Genomic DNA, 19020 nt, shown 5'->3' on the forward strand with positions numbered 1-19020 from the left:
GCATCGATATACAAAACCCAAACCAGTGAAGTTGGCATGTTGTGTAAATTGTAAATAAAAACAGAATACAATCAATTGTAAATCATTTTCAACCTACATTCAGTTGAATTGACTGAAAAGACAAGATACTTAATGTTATTTTTTGTAAATTTTAGCTCATTTTGGAATTTGATGCCTGCAACATGTTTAAAAAAGCTGGCACAAGTGGATAGTCTACTATGCAAAGCGAAACTTATTTATCAACAACACCCAGAAACACTGCCGGCTTCGTAGGGCCCGAGCTCATCTAAGATGGACGGATGCAAAGTGGTCTGACGAGTCCACATTTCAAATTATTTTTGGAAACCGTGGATATCGTTTCCTCCGGAACAAAGAGAAAAAGAACCGTCCGGATTGTTATAGACACAGTTCAAAAGTCAGCATCTGTGATGGTATGGGGGTGTATTAGTGCACAAGGCATGGGTAAATTACACATCTGTGAAGGCACCATTTACGCTGAAAGGTACATCATGTTGTGGAGCAACATATGTTGTCATCCGAGCAACATTATCATGGACGCCCCTGCTTATTTCCGCAAGACAATGCCAAGCCACGTGTAACAACAGCGTGGCTTCATAATAAAACAGTGCGGGTACTAAACTGGCCTGCCTGTAGTTCAGACTTGTCCCCCATTGAAAATGTGTGGTGCTATATGAAGCCTAAAATACGACAACGGAGACCCCGGACTGTTGAACAACTGTACGTCAAGCAAGAATGGGAAATAATTCCAACTTAAAAGCTTCAAAAATTGGTCTCCTAGTTCCCAAACGTTTACTGAGTGTTGTTAAAATGAATGGCCATGTAACACAGTGGTTAAAATGCCCCTATGACAACTTTTTTTGCAATGTGTTGCTGCCATTAGATCCTTAGCGGTACTACAAATCTATGATAAATGAATGTTATTGGCAAACATGGATTTTTAACTGAGGCAAATATATATATTTTTTTAATCATTTCAAGATGATACATGAAGACCAGGGCCTCCTTTTCTCTTCACTTTGAATAATTACTCTATGGTCAAAGATCCTTCACATGACAAGACTCCTGAGCTGTTTTTGTTTTAGCATTTGCTGCAAAAAGTACTGGTCAAAGATCGTCTATATGACAAAAGTGGGGTGTTGTTTTGGGGGGAGATTTTTCTGCAAAAACGCTAGTCCAAGATCTTCTATTTGACAAAAGTGCTATGCTGTTTTTTTTTTAATGTATCTGCTGCAAAAACATGGGTCAAAGATCATCTATATAAGAAATGTGTTGTTTTGAAGATATTATACTCCAAATAAACAGTATTCAAATATCCTTTATTTGACAGGAGAACTCAAGTTTTTAAAGCCCATACTGCAAAATTGCTAGTCAAAGATCCTCTCTTTGAAAAAAAGTGTAACGCAGTTTGCTTTTAAATATTGAGGAAAAAAACGCAAGTCAAAGATCCTTTATGCAAGAAGAGTGCTGTTTTTGGGGAGGAACTTTTTTTGCAATCACGCTCATCAAATACATTTTATTTCAGAGGGTTCTTTTCCACTACAGAGGAGCTGGGGCCCCGTTCAAAAGTCAACACTAAATTAGTGATATTACTCTCGATTTGAATCCCATTCAAAAATGACAGCGCTAAAATAACTACAAATAAATAAATACAATAGAAATGATATACATTCTGAATAAATGTATAAATAATTGATTATGTTTATAGGTTTCTTAAATAAACTGTCCAAAAAAATGTAATTGAAAATAAAAATACAGTTTGACAACTTAAGTCGTCATTTTTTAAAAACTTTTCTGACTCTTGCTCCAGAGTTCTTCAGTCTGAGAGAGTCATTACTGCCACAAGTGGTGGGGAAGTGTATTACAACTGAGTACTTCTGCAGCCCGTACTGATTACAGCTGAGAAACACATTTTGTCTGCCCTCTAGGGGATGTTAGAAACACTGCAGTTGCTTAGATTCACATGACGTCACTCTTTAATTATGCGTGGTGGTCTGTTCCCAAAGGGCACTTCCGCCATTTAGCCTTTCTCCCTCCAAGAAAAATGTTCTATGCTTGCGTTGTTTTCAGCTGTACGACCCGTTTAAATCGCGAAAAGTATAAACGTTGCTACAAGACGGGCGGACGAGCGCAACATTTTACGAAACGGCGACGAGAAAAGTAGCAAACACTTAAGTCCAAGGAAGCAGAATCAAAGAATGTACGAGTTTGCAGCGATCACTTCAATAAAGTCTTTGTTTGATATACTTATAACGTTTAGTATTGTTCTCTTGGGGACGGCGTGGCGGGGTTGGGAGAGTGGCCGTGCCAGCAAGCCTGAGGGTTCCTGGTTCAATCCCCACCTTCTAACAACTGTCACGTCCGTCATGTCCTTGAGCAAGACACTTCACCCTTGCTCCTGATGGGTGCTGGTTAGGGCCTTGCATTGATTGATTGAAACTTGTATTAGTAGATTGCACAGTACAGTACATATTCCGTACAATTGACCACTAAATGGTAACACCCCAATAAGTTTTTCAATTAGTTTCAATCGGGGTCCACGTTTGGCAGCTCCCGCCATCAGTGAATGTGGAAATAGTGTCAAAGCGCTTTGAGTACCTTGAAGGTAGAAAAGCGCTATACAAGTATAACTATTCACTATTTTATTTGTGTTTCGAAAAATGCAATTTTGCTACGAGTGTTTGAAAAATCACCAACTCTGCTTGTCTAAAGAAAAACCTAAAAGAGTTTAACAGCACATGCAACAACAACAACAAACATGGCACTAAACACACAGTTAAATGATGAAATGCAACCTTACCTCAGCAAAAAGGATGCATATTTATCCGGTTTGGGCTTTTCAAAGTTTTCATCTGTTTTTGTCACATAGAATCCATCCATCCATCCATTTTCTACCGCTTATTCCCTTTCGGGGTTGCGGGGGGCGCTGGCGCCTATCCCAGCTACAATCGGGCGGAAGGCAGGGTACACCCTGGACAAGTCGCCACCTCATCGCAGGGCCAACACAGATAGACAACATTCACACTCACATTCACACACTAGGGCCAATTTAGTGTTGCCAATCAACCTATCCCCAGGTGCATGTCTTTGGAAGTGGGAGGAAGCCGGAGTACCCGGAGGGAACCCACGCAGTCACGGGGAGAACATGCAAACTACACACAGAAAGATCCCGAGCCTGGATTTGAACCCACGACTGCAGGAACTTCGTATTGTGAGGCAGACGCACTAACCCCTCTGCCACCGTGAAGCCCCACATAGAATCCAATCCACTTTATTTATATAGCACATTTAAACAACAAAATGTTTCCAATGTGCTGCACAACAATAGTAAAAACAACATTCAAATACTATCCTGAGCTCCACTGACTGAATAAAAACAACAAATAAAAATAAATACATACAAAGCCAATATAAAAACAATATAAAATAAATATGATTAAAAACGATTTTAAGGGTGAAACCAATTAAAACAGTAAATAGAAATCACAATTTTAAAACACAGAGGGCAACAGAGTGGTGTCTGGAGCACAATAGTTTGAAATGACTGGGAACAAATCTTTTTTTTTTTTTTTTAAGAGTATACAGATCTATTCCATTGCATAGTTTTTTTGTTTTTTTTGTGCTCGTATCTGCTTTTCACAGAAAGATCTAGGCCCCTTGCGTACTCAGATATTTTGCCGTCTTGGCTTGGTTGACCACTGACGGAATACAGGCAAATTGACAAAAGGCCTCTGCTTTTTTAAATTAAAAATGTGGCAAAAAAAAAAAAATCCAGATCCTCTAAATGACTAGTGCTTTGCTTTTTGAAGTTGTCCCGCCCCAAAAAATCGTTCTCAAAGATCCTCTATAAAACAAAAGTAATGTGCTGTTTTTTGGGGGGGAATTCGGACATCCTCTACTTGACAAAAGGGCTGTGCTCTTTTTAATTTAAGATGCTGATAAATTAAAATGTCAAATATCCTTTACATGACTCACAGCTCAGGACCTTGTGTCTAAATGCAAGTCAAAACTTCTCAATTTAAAGGCCTACTTAAATGAGATTTTCTTATTCAAACGGGGATAGCAGGTCCATTCTATGTGTCATACTTGATCATTTCGCGATATTGCCATATTTTTGCTGAAAGGATTTAGTAGAGAACATCCACGATAAAGTTTGCAACTTTTGGTCGCTAATAAAAAAGCCTTGCCTGTACCGGAAGTAGCAGACGATGTGCGCGTGACGTCACGGGTTGTAGGGCTCCTCACATCTGAACATTGTTTACAATCATAGCCAGCAGTAGCTAGAGCCATTCTGACCGAGAAAGTGACTAGGATGAAAGATTTGTGGATGAGGACGTTTAGAGTGAAGTACTAAAAAAAAAAAAAAAAATAGGACGTTTAAAGTGAAGTACTAGAAAAAAAAAAAGAAAAGGTGACGGCTCCAGGCGGCGTTTCAGATGTAATTAGACACATTTACTAGGATAATTCTGGAAGATCCATTATCTGCTTATTGTTTTAATAGTGTTTTAGTGAGATTGTAAAGTCATACCTGAAAGTCGGAGGGTTGCGGTGAACGCCAGTGTCTCTGAGAGAAGCCGAGAAGCCGAGGAGCCGAGATCACAGCTGCCTTTTTTAACTGCAGGAGGAGGTCGCATAATCCACTGAAGTCTCCGGTAAGAGCCGACTTAATATCACAATGTTCCCATCCAAAAACTTGCTGGTTGACGTAGAGAAACATGTTCGCTCGACCACTCTGTGTTAAAGCTTCACAACAAAGAAACACCGGCTGTGTTTCGGTACTAAAGACAGCTGCAATCCACCGCTTTCCACCAACAGCATTCTTCTTTATAGTCTCCATTATTAATTGAACAAATTGCAAAAGATTCAACAACACAGATGTCCAAAATACCGTGTAATTACGCCATGAACAGAGACGACTTTTAGCCGTGTTTGGTGCTGCGCTAATATGTCCCCTCCAACACGTGACGTCACGCGTTTACGTCATCATTCCGCGACGTTTTCAACAAGAAACTCCGCGGGAAATTTAAAATTGTTATTTAGTAAACTAAAGCGGCCGTATTGGCATGTGTTGCAATGTTAATATTTCATCATTGATATATAAACTATCAGACTGTGTGGTCGTTAGTAGTGGCTTTCAGTAGGCCTTTAAACTACGAAACACTGTAGTCAACGATCATCTATTTGACAAGGGTGCTCTGCTTGTTTAAGAATCGCTAGCAAAAACACTGATCAAAAATGGTCAATATGACAAGAGTTGTAAGTTTTGAAAAAACTACAACAAAACCAAACACTATTCAAAGATCCTCTATTTGACACAAACTCTGTTTTTAGACTTAGACTTCATTTTTATTGTCATTCAAATTTGAACTTTACAGTGCGGATAAGAACGAAATTTCTTTTAACAACCAACTGAAAAATATATTTGACAAAAAAAAACATTTGACAAGCCGTTTTAGGAATCTGCCGTAAATCCGATCAAGTCAGCGCCTTATTGTGACGTCATTCATGGAATGTACCGCTAACAGCCACAAGGGGGAGACATTGTAACTGAGGTTTGCTACGACACACCATGATGCATTTTAACACCGCTGCCATTGGCAGTCACTTTCCGAATCAATTCTCACAAAATTGGAGCATATTTCAAGTTAATATTGTTACATAAAGAGCAGTAACAACAATTAGACGCAAACAGCAGTGCCATTTTCCTTTTATTAGTAGTATTTCACAGCACATTTCAACAGCATGTAAAGCTTCACAGAGACAAGACGCTTAATTTATACTCGATAATGCAGCGGAAATAAATAATCATCAATAACAGAAACTAATAGCTGCAACAATTGCACTTTCCGAAGGTTGTGAGGTAAAAGCAAAAAAGGATGTTTCCACTTTTTTTGGACCTTAGTTTGTGACTGGAAGTGAAAAAATCCCGACTTTTTAACAGAGAAAAATGCGACTTTTTGACGGACAAAATGACGATTTTTTTTTGACAGAAAACATCCAGACTTTTTGACTGAGCAAAATCCAGACTTTTTGATAGAAAATATGCCGGCATTTTGACAGAAAAAATCCAGACTTTTTAACAGAAATAAATCCCGATTTTTGACAGAAAAAAAAAATCCAGATTTTTTAACAGAAAAATCCCGAATTTCTGACAGAAAAAAATCTAAATTTTTATGACAGAAAAACCCCGACATTTTGACCGAAATAATTCAGATTTTTTGACATAAAAAAATTACCATTTTTTTATAGAAAAAATCCTGATTTTTTTACAGAAAAAAATCCTGATTTTTATGAAAGAAAAAATACTGACTTTCACAGAAAAAAATGCCGACTTTTTGATAGAAAAAAATCGACATTTTAACAGAAATAGATTCCGAATTTTTTTTGGACAGAAAAAATCCAGATTTTTTTAACAGAGAAAAATCCTGATTTAATTGACAGGAAAAAATGCCAAATTTTTGACAGAAAAACCCCCCGATTTTTATGACAGAAAAAATACCGACTTTTGAACGCAAAAAATCCAGACTTTTTGATCGAAACATGACGACTTTTTGACAGTAAAATTCCAGACTTTTTAACAGAAATAAATCCCGATTTTATATGACGGAAAAAAATCCAGATTTTTTAACAGAGAAAAATCCTGATTTAATTGACAGAAAAAATGCCGGCTTTTTGACAGCAAAAAACACAGATTTTTATGACAGAAATAAAATACCGACTTTAGAACGGAAAAAATCCAGACTTTTTGATATAAACATGCCGACTTTTTGACAGAAAAAATGCCGACTTTTTGACAGCAAAAAACACAGATTTTTATGACAGAAAAAAAATACCGACTTTAAAACGGAAAAAATACAGACTTTTTGATATAAACATGCCGACTTTTTGACAGAAAAAATCCAGACTTTTTAACAGAAAAAAATCCCGATTTTTTTAGACGGCAAAAAATCCCGATTTTTTAACAAAAATAAATCCAGATTTTTTTTTTCTTAGAAAAAAATCCAGATTTTTTAACAGAGAAAAATCCTGATTTAATTGACAGAAAAAATGATGACTTTTTGACAGAAAAAACAACATTTTGACAGAAATAATCCCGATTTTTTGACAGAAAAAAATCCAAATTTTTTAACAAAAATAAATTCCGATTTTTTTTGACAAAAAGAATCCCGATTTTTTTAACAGGGAAAAATCCTGATTTTATTAAGAGAAAAATGCAGACTTTTTAATAGAAAAATGCCGACTTTTTGACAGAAAAAATCCAGATTTTTTAACAGAGAAAAACCCCGATTTTTATGACAGAAAAAATTGATTTTTGAACGGAAAAAAATATAGACTTTTTGATAGAAACATGCTGACTTTTTGACAGAAAAAATCGGCATGTTTCTATCAAAAAGTCTGGATTTTTTAACAGAAATAAATCACGATTTTATTTGACAGAAAAAAATGCAGATTTTTTTAACAGAGAAAAATCCTGATTTTGTTAACAGAAAAAAATGCAGACTCTTTGACAGAACAAAAATCCTGATTTTTATGACGGAACAAATAATGTGTTTTTTGCAGCAATAAATCTCGATTTTATTTGACAGAAAAAAAATCCCGATTTTTCTAACAGGGAAAAATCCTGATTTTATTAACGGAAAAACTGCCGACTTTTTGACAGGAAAAAAAATCCTGATTTTAATGACTGAAAAAAATCCAGATTTTTTTGAGAGGAAAAAACTACATTTTGACAAAAATAATCCTGATTTTTTGACAAAAAAAAAAATTCCCAATTTTTCAACAAAAAAAAAAATCCATATTTTTTGAACAGAAAAAAAATCCATATTTTTATGAAAAGAAAAATACAAACTTCTTAACAGAAACGATCCCATTTTCCAAATGTCCTAGTTGTCCTTATTTAAGAAGTAAGTAAAAAGAGTTTAGTTTGGATCACAGATGGGATTCGGAACGGGACAGTTTTCCGGTTCCCGCCAGGCTGCTGTCACTGTTGTCCAGCCCGTTGCAGTCCGTCCACAGTCCGAGTGTTCCGGGCTCCGCGGAGGTCATCAAGCCGCCGGAGTAGCGGCTCAGGTCGCAGGAGCTGACGTGCAGCATCCCTTCGCCCGTCGGCCGCCGCCTCCTCCTCGACCGGCACAGCAGCCTCTTGAACGCCCTCCTGAAGTCCGGGCTGCGGCAGTAGATGACGGGATTGAAGGCCGAGTTGGCGTAACCCAGCCAGTTGAGGAAGACGAACAAATCTTTGTCCACCAGCTCGGCGCCGAACACCCGCACCACGTTGACGATGAAGAAGGGCAGCCAGCAGAGGGTGAAGGTGCCCATGATGATGCCCAGCGTCTTCAGCGCCTTGTGCTCCCGCAGGGCGGCCACCCGGGGCGGCTTCCTCTTGCACTGCCCCGCCGAGCTGTGGATGTGGAAGCGACCCTCGCATTTGTCGATCTTCCGCAGCTGCTGCTTCGCCTCCCGGTAAACGCGCGCGTACACGAAGACCATCACCAGCAGCGGGAGGTAGAAGGAGATGACGGAGGAGGACACGGCGTACGCGCGGTTGGTGACAAAGTCGCAGCACGCCGGGTCCTCGTAGCAGGAGGTGTGCGCGCTGTCCCGGGACCAGTGCATGAGTATGGGCAGGAAGGAGACCAGCGCCGAGACGCCCCACACCGCGCACACCGCCGCCTGAGCGCGCGCCCTGGTGAGCAGGCTCTGGTACCGGAAAGGCGCCGTGATGGCGACGTATCGGTCCACCGCGATCACGCACAGCGTCTCGATGCTCGCCGTGACGCACAGCACGTCCACGGAGATCCAGAACTCGCAGAAGAAGGAGCCGTACGCCCAGGAGCCGCGCACCTCCAGCTCGGCGCCGAGGGGCACCACCAGCACGCCCATGATGAGGTCCGCGCACGCCAGCGACACCACGAAGACGTTGGTGCGCGTCTGGAGCCTCTGCGTCCTGGCGATGGCCACGATCACCAGCGCGTTACCGAGCACGATGGCCAGCACGATGAGCGCCATCACCACGCTGATGCCGGCCACCCACTCCTCGGAAATGGCCGTGGCGTTGTCGCCGCCGCCACCCATGACGGGCTGCCGAGACTCCTGCTGCCGGAGGCGCGCGTCTCATTGGAGGTGAGCCCGCCCGGCCTGGCGCGCCTGCCGCGGCACTGCTGCCATCGTGCTCCAACTCCATCTGGAGCTGATGTTTGGGGATGCGCCGACTCTGGACGTCAATCTGCGCGGCGTGTGACGTCACAACGCGATTGACAAATCAGGGCCTTGCACTCACTGCTAGGGGGTTTGGAACCTCTGCTCTTCATGTCAACAACACCGCTGCTTTTAATGACCTCCAGGCAAAGATCCTCTATATCAGTGGTCAACCAACCACCGGTCCGTGGACCAGTACCGGTCCCCAGAGAAACATTAAATAATTTATAAACAACTGCATTTTCTCCAACTTAAAGGACTACTGAAACCCACTACAAGCGACCACGCAGTCTGATAGTTTATATATCAATGATGAAATATTAACATTGCAACACATGCCAATACGGCCTTTTTAGTTTACTAAATTACAATTTTAAATTTCCTGCGGAGTTTCTTGTTGAAAACGTCGCGGAATGATGACGTAAACGCGTGACGTCACGTGTTGGAGGGGACATATTAGCGCAGCACCAAACACGGCTAAAAGTCGTCTCTGTTCATGGCGTAATTACACGGTATTTTGGACATATGTGTTGCTGAATCTTTTGCAATTTGTTCATTTAATAATGGAGACTATAAAGAAGAATGCTGTTGGTGGAAAGCGGTGGATTGCAGCTGTCTTTAGCACCGAGACACCGCCGGTGTTTCTTTGTTTGTTGTGAAGCAGAGCGGTCAAGCGAACATGTTTTCTCTACGTCAACCAGCATGTCTTTGGATGGGAAAATTGTGATATTAAGTCTTACCGGAGACATCAGTGGATTATGGGACTTCCTCCTGCAGTAGCTGTCAAAAAAGGCAGCTGTGAGTTTGGCTCCTCGGCTTCTCTCTGAGACACTTCGTGTTCACCGCAGCCATCCGGCCTCGAGGTATGTCTTTAGAATCTCACTAAAACACTATTAAAACAATAAGCAGATAAGGGATCTTCCAGAATTATCCTAGTAAATGTGTCTAATTACATCTGAAACGCTCACACTGCCACCGCCCAAAGCCGTCGCTTTTTTTTTCGAGTCCTTCACTATCAATATCCTAATTCACAAATCTTTCCTCCTCGCTCAAATTAATGGGGAAATTGTCGCTTTCTCGGTCCGAATTGCTCTTACTGTGGTGGCTCCCATCATAAATAATGTGAATATGTGTGGAGCCCTGCAACTCGTGACGTCACGCGCACATACTTCCGGCACAGGCAAGGCTTTTTTATCAGCACCAAAAGTTGCAAACTTTATCATCGATGTTCTCTACTAAATCCTTTCAGCAAAAATATGGCAATATCGCAAAATGATCAAGTATGAAAGGATTTAGTAGACAACATCAAAGATAAAGTTCGCAACTTTTGGTCGCTAATAAAAAAGCCTTGCCTTTACCGGAAGTAGCAGACGATGTGCGCGTGACGTCACGGATGTGAGGGCTCCTTACATCCTCACATTGTTTATAATCATAGCCTCCAGCAGCAAAAGCTATTCGGATTGAGAAAGCGACAATTTCCCCATTAATTTGAGCGAGGATGAAAGATTTGTGGATGACGAAAGTTAGTGAGGCACTAAAAAAAAAAAAGACAAAGCGACGGCTCCGGGCGACGGCAGTGGGAGCGTTTCAGATGTAATTAGACACATTTACTAGGATAATTCTGGAAAATCCCTTTTCTGCTTATTGTGTTAATAGTATTTTAATGAGATTGGATGAGTAAAGTCATACCTGAAAGTCGGATGGATGCGGTGGACGCCAATGTCTGAGAGAAGCCGATGAGGAGCCAAGATCACAGCTGCCTTTTTGACAGCTACAGGAGAAGGTCCCATAATCCACTGAAGTCTCCGGTAAGAGCAAACAATTTTCCCATCCAAAAATGTATGTATTGACGTAGAGAAACATGTTCGCTTGACCGCTTAACAATAAAAACAAAGAAACACCGGCTGTTTCTCGGTTGCTAAAGGCAGCTGCAATCCACCACTTTCCAGCCACAGCATTCTTATTTATAGTCTCCATTATTAATTGAACAAAATGCAAAAGAATCAGCAACACAGATGTCCAAATTACTGTGTAATTATGCGATGAAAAGAGACAACTTTTAGCCGTAAGTGGTGCTAGGCTAAAATGTCCCCTCCAACCAATAACGTCACAAACACGCGTCATCATTCCGCGACGTTTTCAACAGGAAACTCTGTGAGAAATTTAAAATTGCAATTTAGTAAACTAAACCGGCCGTATTGGCATGTGTTGCAATGTTAATATTTCATCATTGATATATAAACTATCAGACTGCGTGGTCGGTAGTAGTGGGTTTCAGTAGGCCTTTAACTTTTGCCTGTGCCATGCACTAAACACACCAATAAGCCTGTTTATAGATGATAATAAAAATAATAAAAATTAATAATAAGACAATAATATTCCTCATAGTAAGTTGCCATTTGTTATATTTGGTATAACTTTGTGACATGATACAATGCACATTATTGAACGTATAAAATATAAATGTGACAGATTGTAGCCAAAGGCTGATTTCCACCTGCATCTCATTGCAAAGAAACAAGCCCAGGGCTCCCACTAGTTCAGCGTTATAGTGACTTCTATTTTTCATGCACTTAATTTTGTTGTATTTATCTGGCACAAGAAGAAAATAATGCCTCCATTAAACCGGTCCCTGGTGCAAAAAAGGTTGGGGACCGCTGCTCTATATGACAAGGGTGTTTTTTTAAATGACTGCAAACTAAACAGGCTTAGTTAAAGGTCTTCTATATAGCACTCTGTTTTTAATGCCAATACGGGAAATAAATAGTCTAATATTGTCTATATGGCAACAGCATATTTTTTTAAGGACCTGCTGCTTTTGTATTGTTTTATTGTTTGTTCCATTACTTCTGTATCGTTGGAACAATTGGTTTATTATACTGCTTTCAATATGGTGCTGTTTGTTTATTCTGTCACTTTTGTTATTGTTCGACTATCAATACACTGCAGGTCAATGTGGCCCAAATAACTTTTTTCTTTTTTTTTTAAATGTGATTTTGCCAGCTGACTGTTTACAAGTAAAATTAGATTCTTATCAGACTCCAGTGTACACGCGCACAGGCCCCAACGTGGCCTCAACGTCACTTGCATGCACACTTAGATAAAGTGAAAACAAAGGAAGTTGACCGGGAGAAAGTCGCTACTACTTACAAAATAAAATAAATGTTGCAACACCTTAAAAATCAGTGTTTTTAACGTGAAAGTAAATGAAGGTAGCATAATGTATGAATGGATGTATATAGTTTAATATATTTGTAATTTTGTTGTAATCTTTTAGTGGCTGTTTAGTAAAGGAGACATGGACATCAGCGTGGATCTACGGGAGCTTTATTTTTCAACTCACATGTAAGCAAATGTGCCACAGCGTCAATTCCAGTCTTTAAACACTCGCTACTCCTTCTGAAGCAAAATACTGTGTATATTCGTATACTACACAGCCTATTATTTGTGCACTATTGACAAGTGATGCACCAAAAATTTGGTCGTGTTAAATAGAAACCGAAACCGGATGTTGTGATGAAATATCAATTTCTGCTGGCGACTGCGTCTTTTCGGCGCACACGAGTGTTGAAGCTTGCCCAAAGCTGACGAAAAAAAATCACATTGAGGTCGCGGTGCGTTTAATCGCTTTCATCTAGTTGGTATTGTTTGCTTCTATTGCTTTTGTACAGTTGGTATTACATATTGTTTGCTTTTAATAACTTTTGTATAATTAGTATTGTTTGTATCGCTTTTGTACAGTTTGTTTCTACCGCTTTTGTATAGTTTGTTTTTTTTGGTTATTGTTTATTTCTATCGCTTTTGTATAGTTATTGTTTATTCTACAGCTTTGGCATAGTTGATATTTTTGGGTTGGTATTATTTGGTTATTGTTTGTTTCTATCACTTTTGTGTAGTTGGTATTGTTTGTTTTATTGCTTGTGTGTAGTTGGTATTGTTTGTTTTATTGCTTTTGTGTTTTTAAATAGCTTTTGTATAATTGGTATTATTTGGTTATTTTTTGTTTCTATTGCTTTGTATAGTTAGTATTGTTTGTTTTAATTGCTCTTGTGTATAGTTGGCATGGTTTGCTTCTTGTTTGTTTTTGATCGCTTTCGTATAGTTGTTACTGTTTCTATCACTTTTGTATTGTTTGTTTCTATTACTTTTGTATAGTTATTGTTTATTCTATTGCTTTTGCATAGTTGGTATTTTTTGGTTATAGTTTGTTTCCATCACTTTTGTAGTGTAGTGAAGTGAAGTGAATTATATTTATATAGCGCTTTTCTCAAGTGACTCAAAGCGCTTTACATAGTGACACCCAATATCTAAGTTACATTTAAACCAGTGTGGGTGGCACTGGGAGCAGGTGGGTAAAGCGTCTTGCCCAAGGACACAACAGCAGTAACTAGGATGGCACAAGCGGGAATCGAACCTGCAAACCTCACGTTACTGGCACGGCCACTCTACCAACCGAGCTATGCCGCCCCATAGTTATTGTTTATTCTATTGCTTTTGCATAGTTGGTATTTTTTGGTTATTGTTTTTTTCCATTGCTTTTGTATGGTTGGTATTATTTGGTTATAGTTTGTTTCTATCACTTTTGTGTAGTTGGCATTATTTGTTTTATTACTTGTGTGTAGTTGGTATTGTTTGTTTTATTGCTTTTGTGTAGTTGGTATTGTTTGCTTCTTGATCGCATTTGTATAGTTTGTGTTTATTGTATCGCTTTTGTATAGTTGGAGTTGGCATTGTGTGTTTCTATTGCTTTTGTACAGTTGGTATTGTTTGTTTCTAACGCTTTTGTACAGTTGGTATTGTTTGTTTCTAACGCTTTTGTACAGTTGGTATTGTTTGTTTCTAACACTTTTGTATAGTTGGTATTGTTTGTTTCCATTGCTTTTGTACAGTTGGTATTGTTTGTTTCTAACACTTTTGTATAGTTGGTATTGTTTGTTTCTAACGCTTTTGTATAGTTGGTATTGCTTGTTGTATTGATTTTGTATGCTTGTTTTGTAAAGTGTTTTAGTTATCTTTTCTTCTTGTAATTGAGCTAATGCGTCTAACAGTTTTTTTGGGGGGTGGGGGGGGGGTCAATAAAGATCCTCTCTATGACAGGAGTGCTCTGCTGTTAATGGGAAACACTTTCCCACTTTATCATATACATTCATTTGTTTAAATACAAAACTCACATTAAAGAGTGTGCCTTTTAAAATAATATTACTGCATTTTGCTCATTTTATTTGGAAGAAATATTGTACCATCAGGCACAATGACTCAGGTGTTCCTAATGAGGTGTCTTTCTTGACCGACCATACATTTTGAAATTGTGATATCTACGGGACAAAACGAAAACAAAAACATATTTCCGGGTTCTAACTAAGCAATATAGAAAATCAGACATTAGAATAGATCTTTGACATCACAGTATTAAATTCCTGCTGCCTCAGAGACAAGGTTGTTTTTACATGCTGAAAAGCCTAAATTACCGTGAGGGTAGTGTTTAATTCTATAATTAACATTAAAAGGGATTGAACAACAAAAAGGGTTAAACGAAAATATAAGGATGCTTATTTGCATATTCCTCAATACAGCGCACTCTTTATCATATATAGAGAATCTTTGCCGAGACGCTTAGAAGCAGCAGAGAATTACATTTGGAATAGAGGATCTTCTGTAAGAAGCACAAGGCTGACTGCACCTTGTGACAGATGATGATGTCCCATATGCCTTTTTTTTTTTGCTACGTCAATTATCGTGAACTCAATGAACCGCTGCTCCAGAAGAGGCCTGGACAGGTTTCACTATGATTCATGTAACCATAACACATTGACGTTAAGAGCAGACAGCTAATGCAGAGCAATATGATCATTTAGTAGGATTTTGTACAAAAAGGCCAGATGGTTACAGGTTCAAATCCTGCTTCCAAAACCCCCATTGCTGCTGTTGTGTCCCTGAGCAGGACACTTTGCCCACAAAGCCCGCTGGGAAGCTTCATTAACCAAGTTAGTGACCTACAAGCCCGATATGGTGCCTAGAAGCTTCCCTTCAAGAGGATGGGTTGAATGCAGAGACCATCTTTGCTGTACGTATGACAAATAAAGCTCTTTACCGATATCCATTCAGAATGTTACAAGATAAAATCGGTAATTTCACAAGTACGTGGTCGTAATGAAGCCAGAAAAAAGTTCTAACATTGAGGTGAAAAGAGCATACATTCGTAACTTTAAGAGAAAAGATTTGTAATGTTATGAGTGTCACAAAAAATTGGGGAGTTTGATGAGACCTATGTGCTAACACTACCTGACAAAAGTCAGAATTTGACGATAATTACGTTGTAATGTTAGGAGAAAAAAAGTAGTGTAGTTATGAGACAAGTTGTATCGTCACACAGCAACACTACGAAAAATGTGTAATGTTAAAAGAAACAGTATTTACATTTGTGTGTTCAGTTACAAGAGTGTGTGAAAGTACAGGAAAAAAGTCGGAATTTAGTCGGAGTATGTTCATCTTTTAGTGAGAAAAAACATTATGAGAAAAGTCAGTTCCATACAAATTAAGTCTACTTGTTTATGACAAAAGTCATAATTTGAGAATTACTTCTTAATGATATGAGAAAAGTTGTAATATTCTAAAAAGTAGTAACGTAAGACAAGTTGTACTGCCACACGGCAGAAAAAGTTGTTACATTGAAAGAAGCAGCATTTACATTTTTGTGGTCGATTACAAGACGAGTGTGAAAAATTATCGGAATAAGTGGTACTTTTAGCAAGCTAAAGTCATATTTTAACCTGGAAAAAGTTGTAAGGTTACGAGAATAAAATCCTGATACATTCGAACCAACTCTTATTACAAAAATAAAAGCTATGACCTAACAATAACTAATTTTTAATGTTACGAGTAATCAAGTTGTAATATTACGAGATAAAAGTTTTAACAAGTCATATTGATGTCACTAACGAGCGTGTGACAGAATTTTAGCGAGAATACATTTATAATATCATGAGAATCAAGAATTCCATGCAAATTAAGTTTTAACATTAAGCGACAAAAGTCCTTGTTACAATAAAATAAACTTGTAATGTTACAAGATAAAATCTGTCTTTACACGAGTACATGGTCGTAATGTAACAAAAATAAAGTTAAAACAATAATTGATTAACGTGGACCCCGACTCAAACAAGTTTAAAAAGTTATTCGGGTGTTACCATTTAGTGGTCAATTGTACAGAATATGTACTGAACTGTGCAACCTACTAATAAAAGTTTCTATCAATCAATCCAACATTAAAGTTAAAAGAAAAAAAGATTTACAAGAAAAAATAACAACCCAGAAGTCGTTTGAAGAGCGTAAAGTCATTTTTAGCGATTTTTTTTTGTTACGGGAGTAGTTTGAATTTTACAAGAATCAAGTGATAATGTTAGGTGAAAACAGTAGTATTGCTATGAAAATTTGTAATGGCACATGGCAGAATTCGTAACACTACGACAAAGGGGCAGTATTTACATTTGTGTGTTCAATTACAAGACAAGGGTGAAAAATTATCAGAATAAATTTGTCATTTTAAGAGAATAAAATCATTTTTAGCGAGAAAAAAAAATTGTAATGTTACAGGAATAAAATATTTCTTTCATGCAAACTAACTCCTAATATTACAGGACAAAAGCTAGAATCTGACAAGAACCAAGTTGTAATGTCAAAGTACAAATGATTGTCACACACACACAAGGTGTAACCAAATTATTCTCTGCACTTGACCCATCACCCTTGATCACCCCCTGGGAGGTGAGGGGAGCAGTGGGCAGCAGCGGTGGCTGCGCCCGGGAATAATTTTTGGTGATTTAACCCCCAATTCCAACCCTTGATGCTGAGTGCCAAGCAGGGAGGTAATGGGTCCCATTACCTCCCTGCTCGGCCAAGGTTTGAACTCACAACCTACCAACCTCAGGGCGGACACTCTAATCACTAGGCCACTGAGTAGAGTAATGAAGTTTGAATATTACAAGATAAAAGTCATATTTGTTACGACAAAAAATTGTATTGTAACCAGAAAATTCATAGTACCGTATTTTTCGGACTATAAGTCGCAGTTTTTTTTATAGTTTGGCCGGGGGTGCGACTTATACTTAGGAGCGACTTATGTGTGAAATTATTAACACATTACCGTAAAATATCAAATAATAATATTTAGCCCATTCACGTAAGAGACTAGACGTATAAGATTTCATGGGATTTAGCGATTAGGAGTGACAGATTGTTTGGTAAACATATAGCATGTTCTATATGTTATAGTTATTTGAATGACTCTTACCATAATATGTTACGTTAACATACTCAGTTGGTTATTTATGCGTCATATAACGTGCACTTATTCAGCCTGTTGTTCACTATTCTTTATTTATTTTAAATTGCCTTTCAAATGTCTATTCTTGGTGTTGTGTTTTATCAAATAAATTTCCCCCAAAAATGCGACTTATACTCCAGTGCGACTTGTATATGTTTTTCCTTCTTTATTGTGCATTTTCGGCAGGTGCGACTTATACTCCGGAGCGACTTATACTCCGAAAAATTCGGTATTATGAGACACATATTGGCTACCTTATTCTTGTAATTATACACACTTCTATACACAAACCTCACTTGAGTTTTTGAGTTTCGGACCAACTTTAGAGTCAAATCTTTCCAACAAAGTGCTTGAAAATAATATTTAAAAGTATTCTAGACCTATCACCTGAGGTTGGCGTTTCTAATGAAGACTCATTTTGAGCACCATGGATTTTAGGCCGACTGCACGCCTTCGCGATGCCCACAAATGAGCCGGATGAAGTGGCGTCGAGTGGCGGGCATCCAGCGCGCCCACACAGTATTCAGAGCAGAGGCAGGCAGGTACGCCTCTACTCGGCTGCTTAAACGCTTATTGGCGGCAAGGTTAAAGATAAAAGGTTGTCAGTCGCAGAAAGTTATGCTGCCACTTTGGAGAAACACAAGTGCTGACATGTTCTTCCTTTTCATAAAACCTTTGTTTATTAATGACCAGCTCTCAGTCACCAGGTCTCAAACAATAAATGGTCATATTTGCAAGCTTTGTGCTCTTACCACGGTGTCCAGGCCGAGAGGTTTTTCAAACGGCAAATTAATAATCTGCCATGTCACCATGGAGGCCTTCAATAAACAAAAGACACACCACCAAAACTAACGATGACACCGTCCACCTTTTGACCGTCTTCGCTGGTGGACGCACGGCGGCGATGAAACGGGTTAATGAAGTTGTCAGAAGTATGACGCATTCATCTTGTGTTGTTATTCTGGCCTACTGGGGACAGACTAACCACGTCCATTATCTTCCTTCAATGAAGAGCCAAGTGGGGAGTGTTATTGCAGCTGGAACTAATTGATGCGTTATTTTAATTATAATTATCACAAATATTGATCCAAAATCAAAGAAAATGTATACACACAGGAAATAATGTACTAAAAACAACAACACTGCGTCAGTGCTTCACAAGGTTAGATTACTCTTGGGGTCGTACGTCAAGCACCAAGAGTAGCAAGCTAACGTTGCATACACTGGAGCCTCCGCGCAAGAGCCTAAATTCGATTTAAGGATTCAAAGGGGTTCGCCCGCTGCAAAGCCCATGTTGACAGGTTAAGCACTGCTGAAAATGTACAACATTTTATTACCATTTATATAACAAAACTGAGCTTGTTTCCATGCACAAGACAATCTGAGCACTGCGTGATGACCGTGAATCCAATGTTTCACACACTTGAATTAGTCAAAATGCATGCAAAGTTTTTCCGTAATAAATGCACCATGGGTTCATA

The 19020-nt window shown here is 38.9% G+C and overlaps 1 protein-coding gene across 1 annotated transcript; it reads right to left on the reverse strand.

Moving 5' to 3' along the window:
* Positions 1–5708: 5708 nt before the first annotated feature.
* On the reverse strand, positions 5709–9459 carry adrb1 (adrenoceptor beta 1). Its single transcript, XM_061909609.1, has one exon. It carries the CDS (start codon positions 9091–9093, stop codon positions 7948–7950), a length of 1146 nt encoding a protein of 381 aa, XP_061765593.1. The 5' UTR covers positions 9094–9459; the 3' UTR covers positions 5709–7947.
* Between the last annotated feature and the right edge of the window lie 9561 nt (positions 9460–19020).

Source organism: Nerophis ophidion, linkage group LG08 (assembly GCF_033978795.1).
Source record: "Nerophis ophidion isolate RoL-2023_Sa linkage group LG08, RoL_Noph_v1.0, whole genome shotgun sequence".
Classification (NCBI taxonomy): Eukaryota; Metazoa; Chordata; class Actinopteri; order Syngnathiformes; family Syngnathidae; genus Nerophis; species Nerophis ophidion.

What these genes read in the sequence shown, in the direction of transcription:
- adrb1 (XM_061909609.1), bottom strand. Translation starts at nt 9,093, where the DNA reads ATGGGTGGCGGCGGCGACAACGCCACGGCCATTTCCGAGGAGTGGGTG.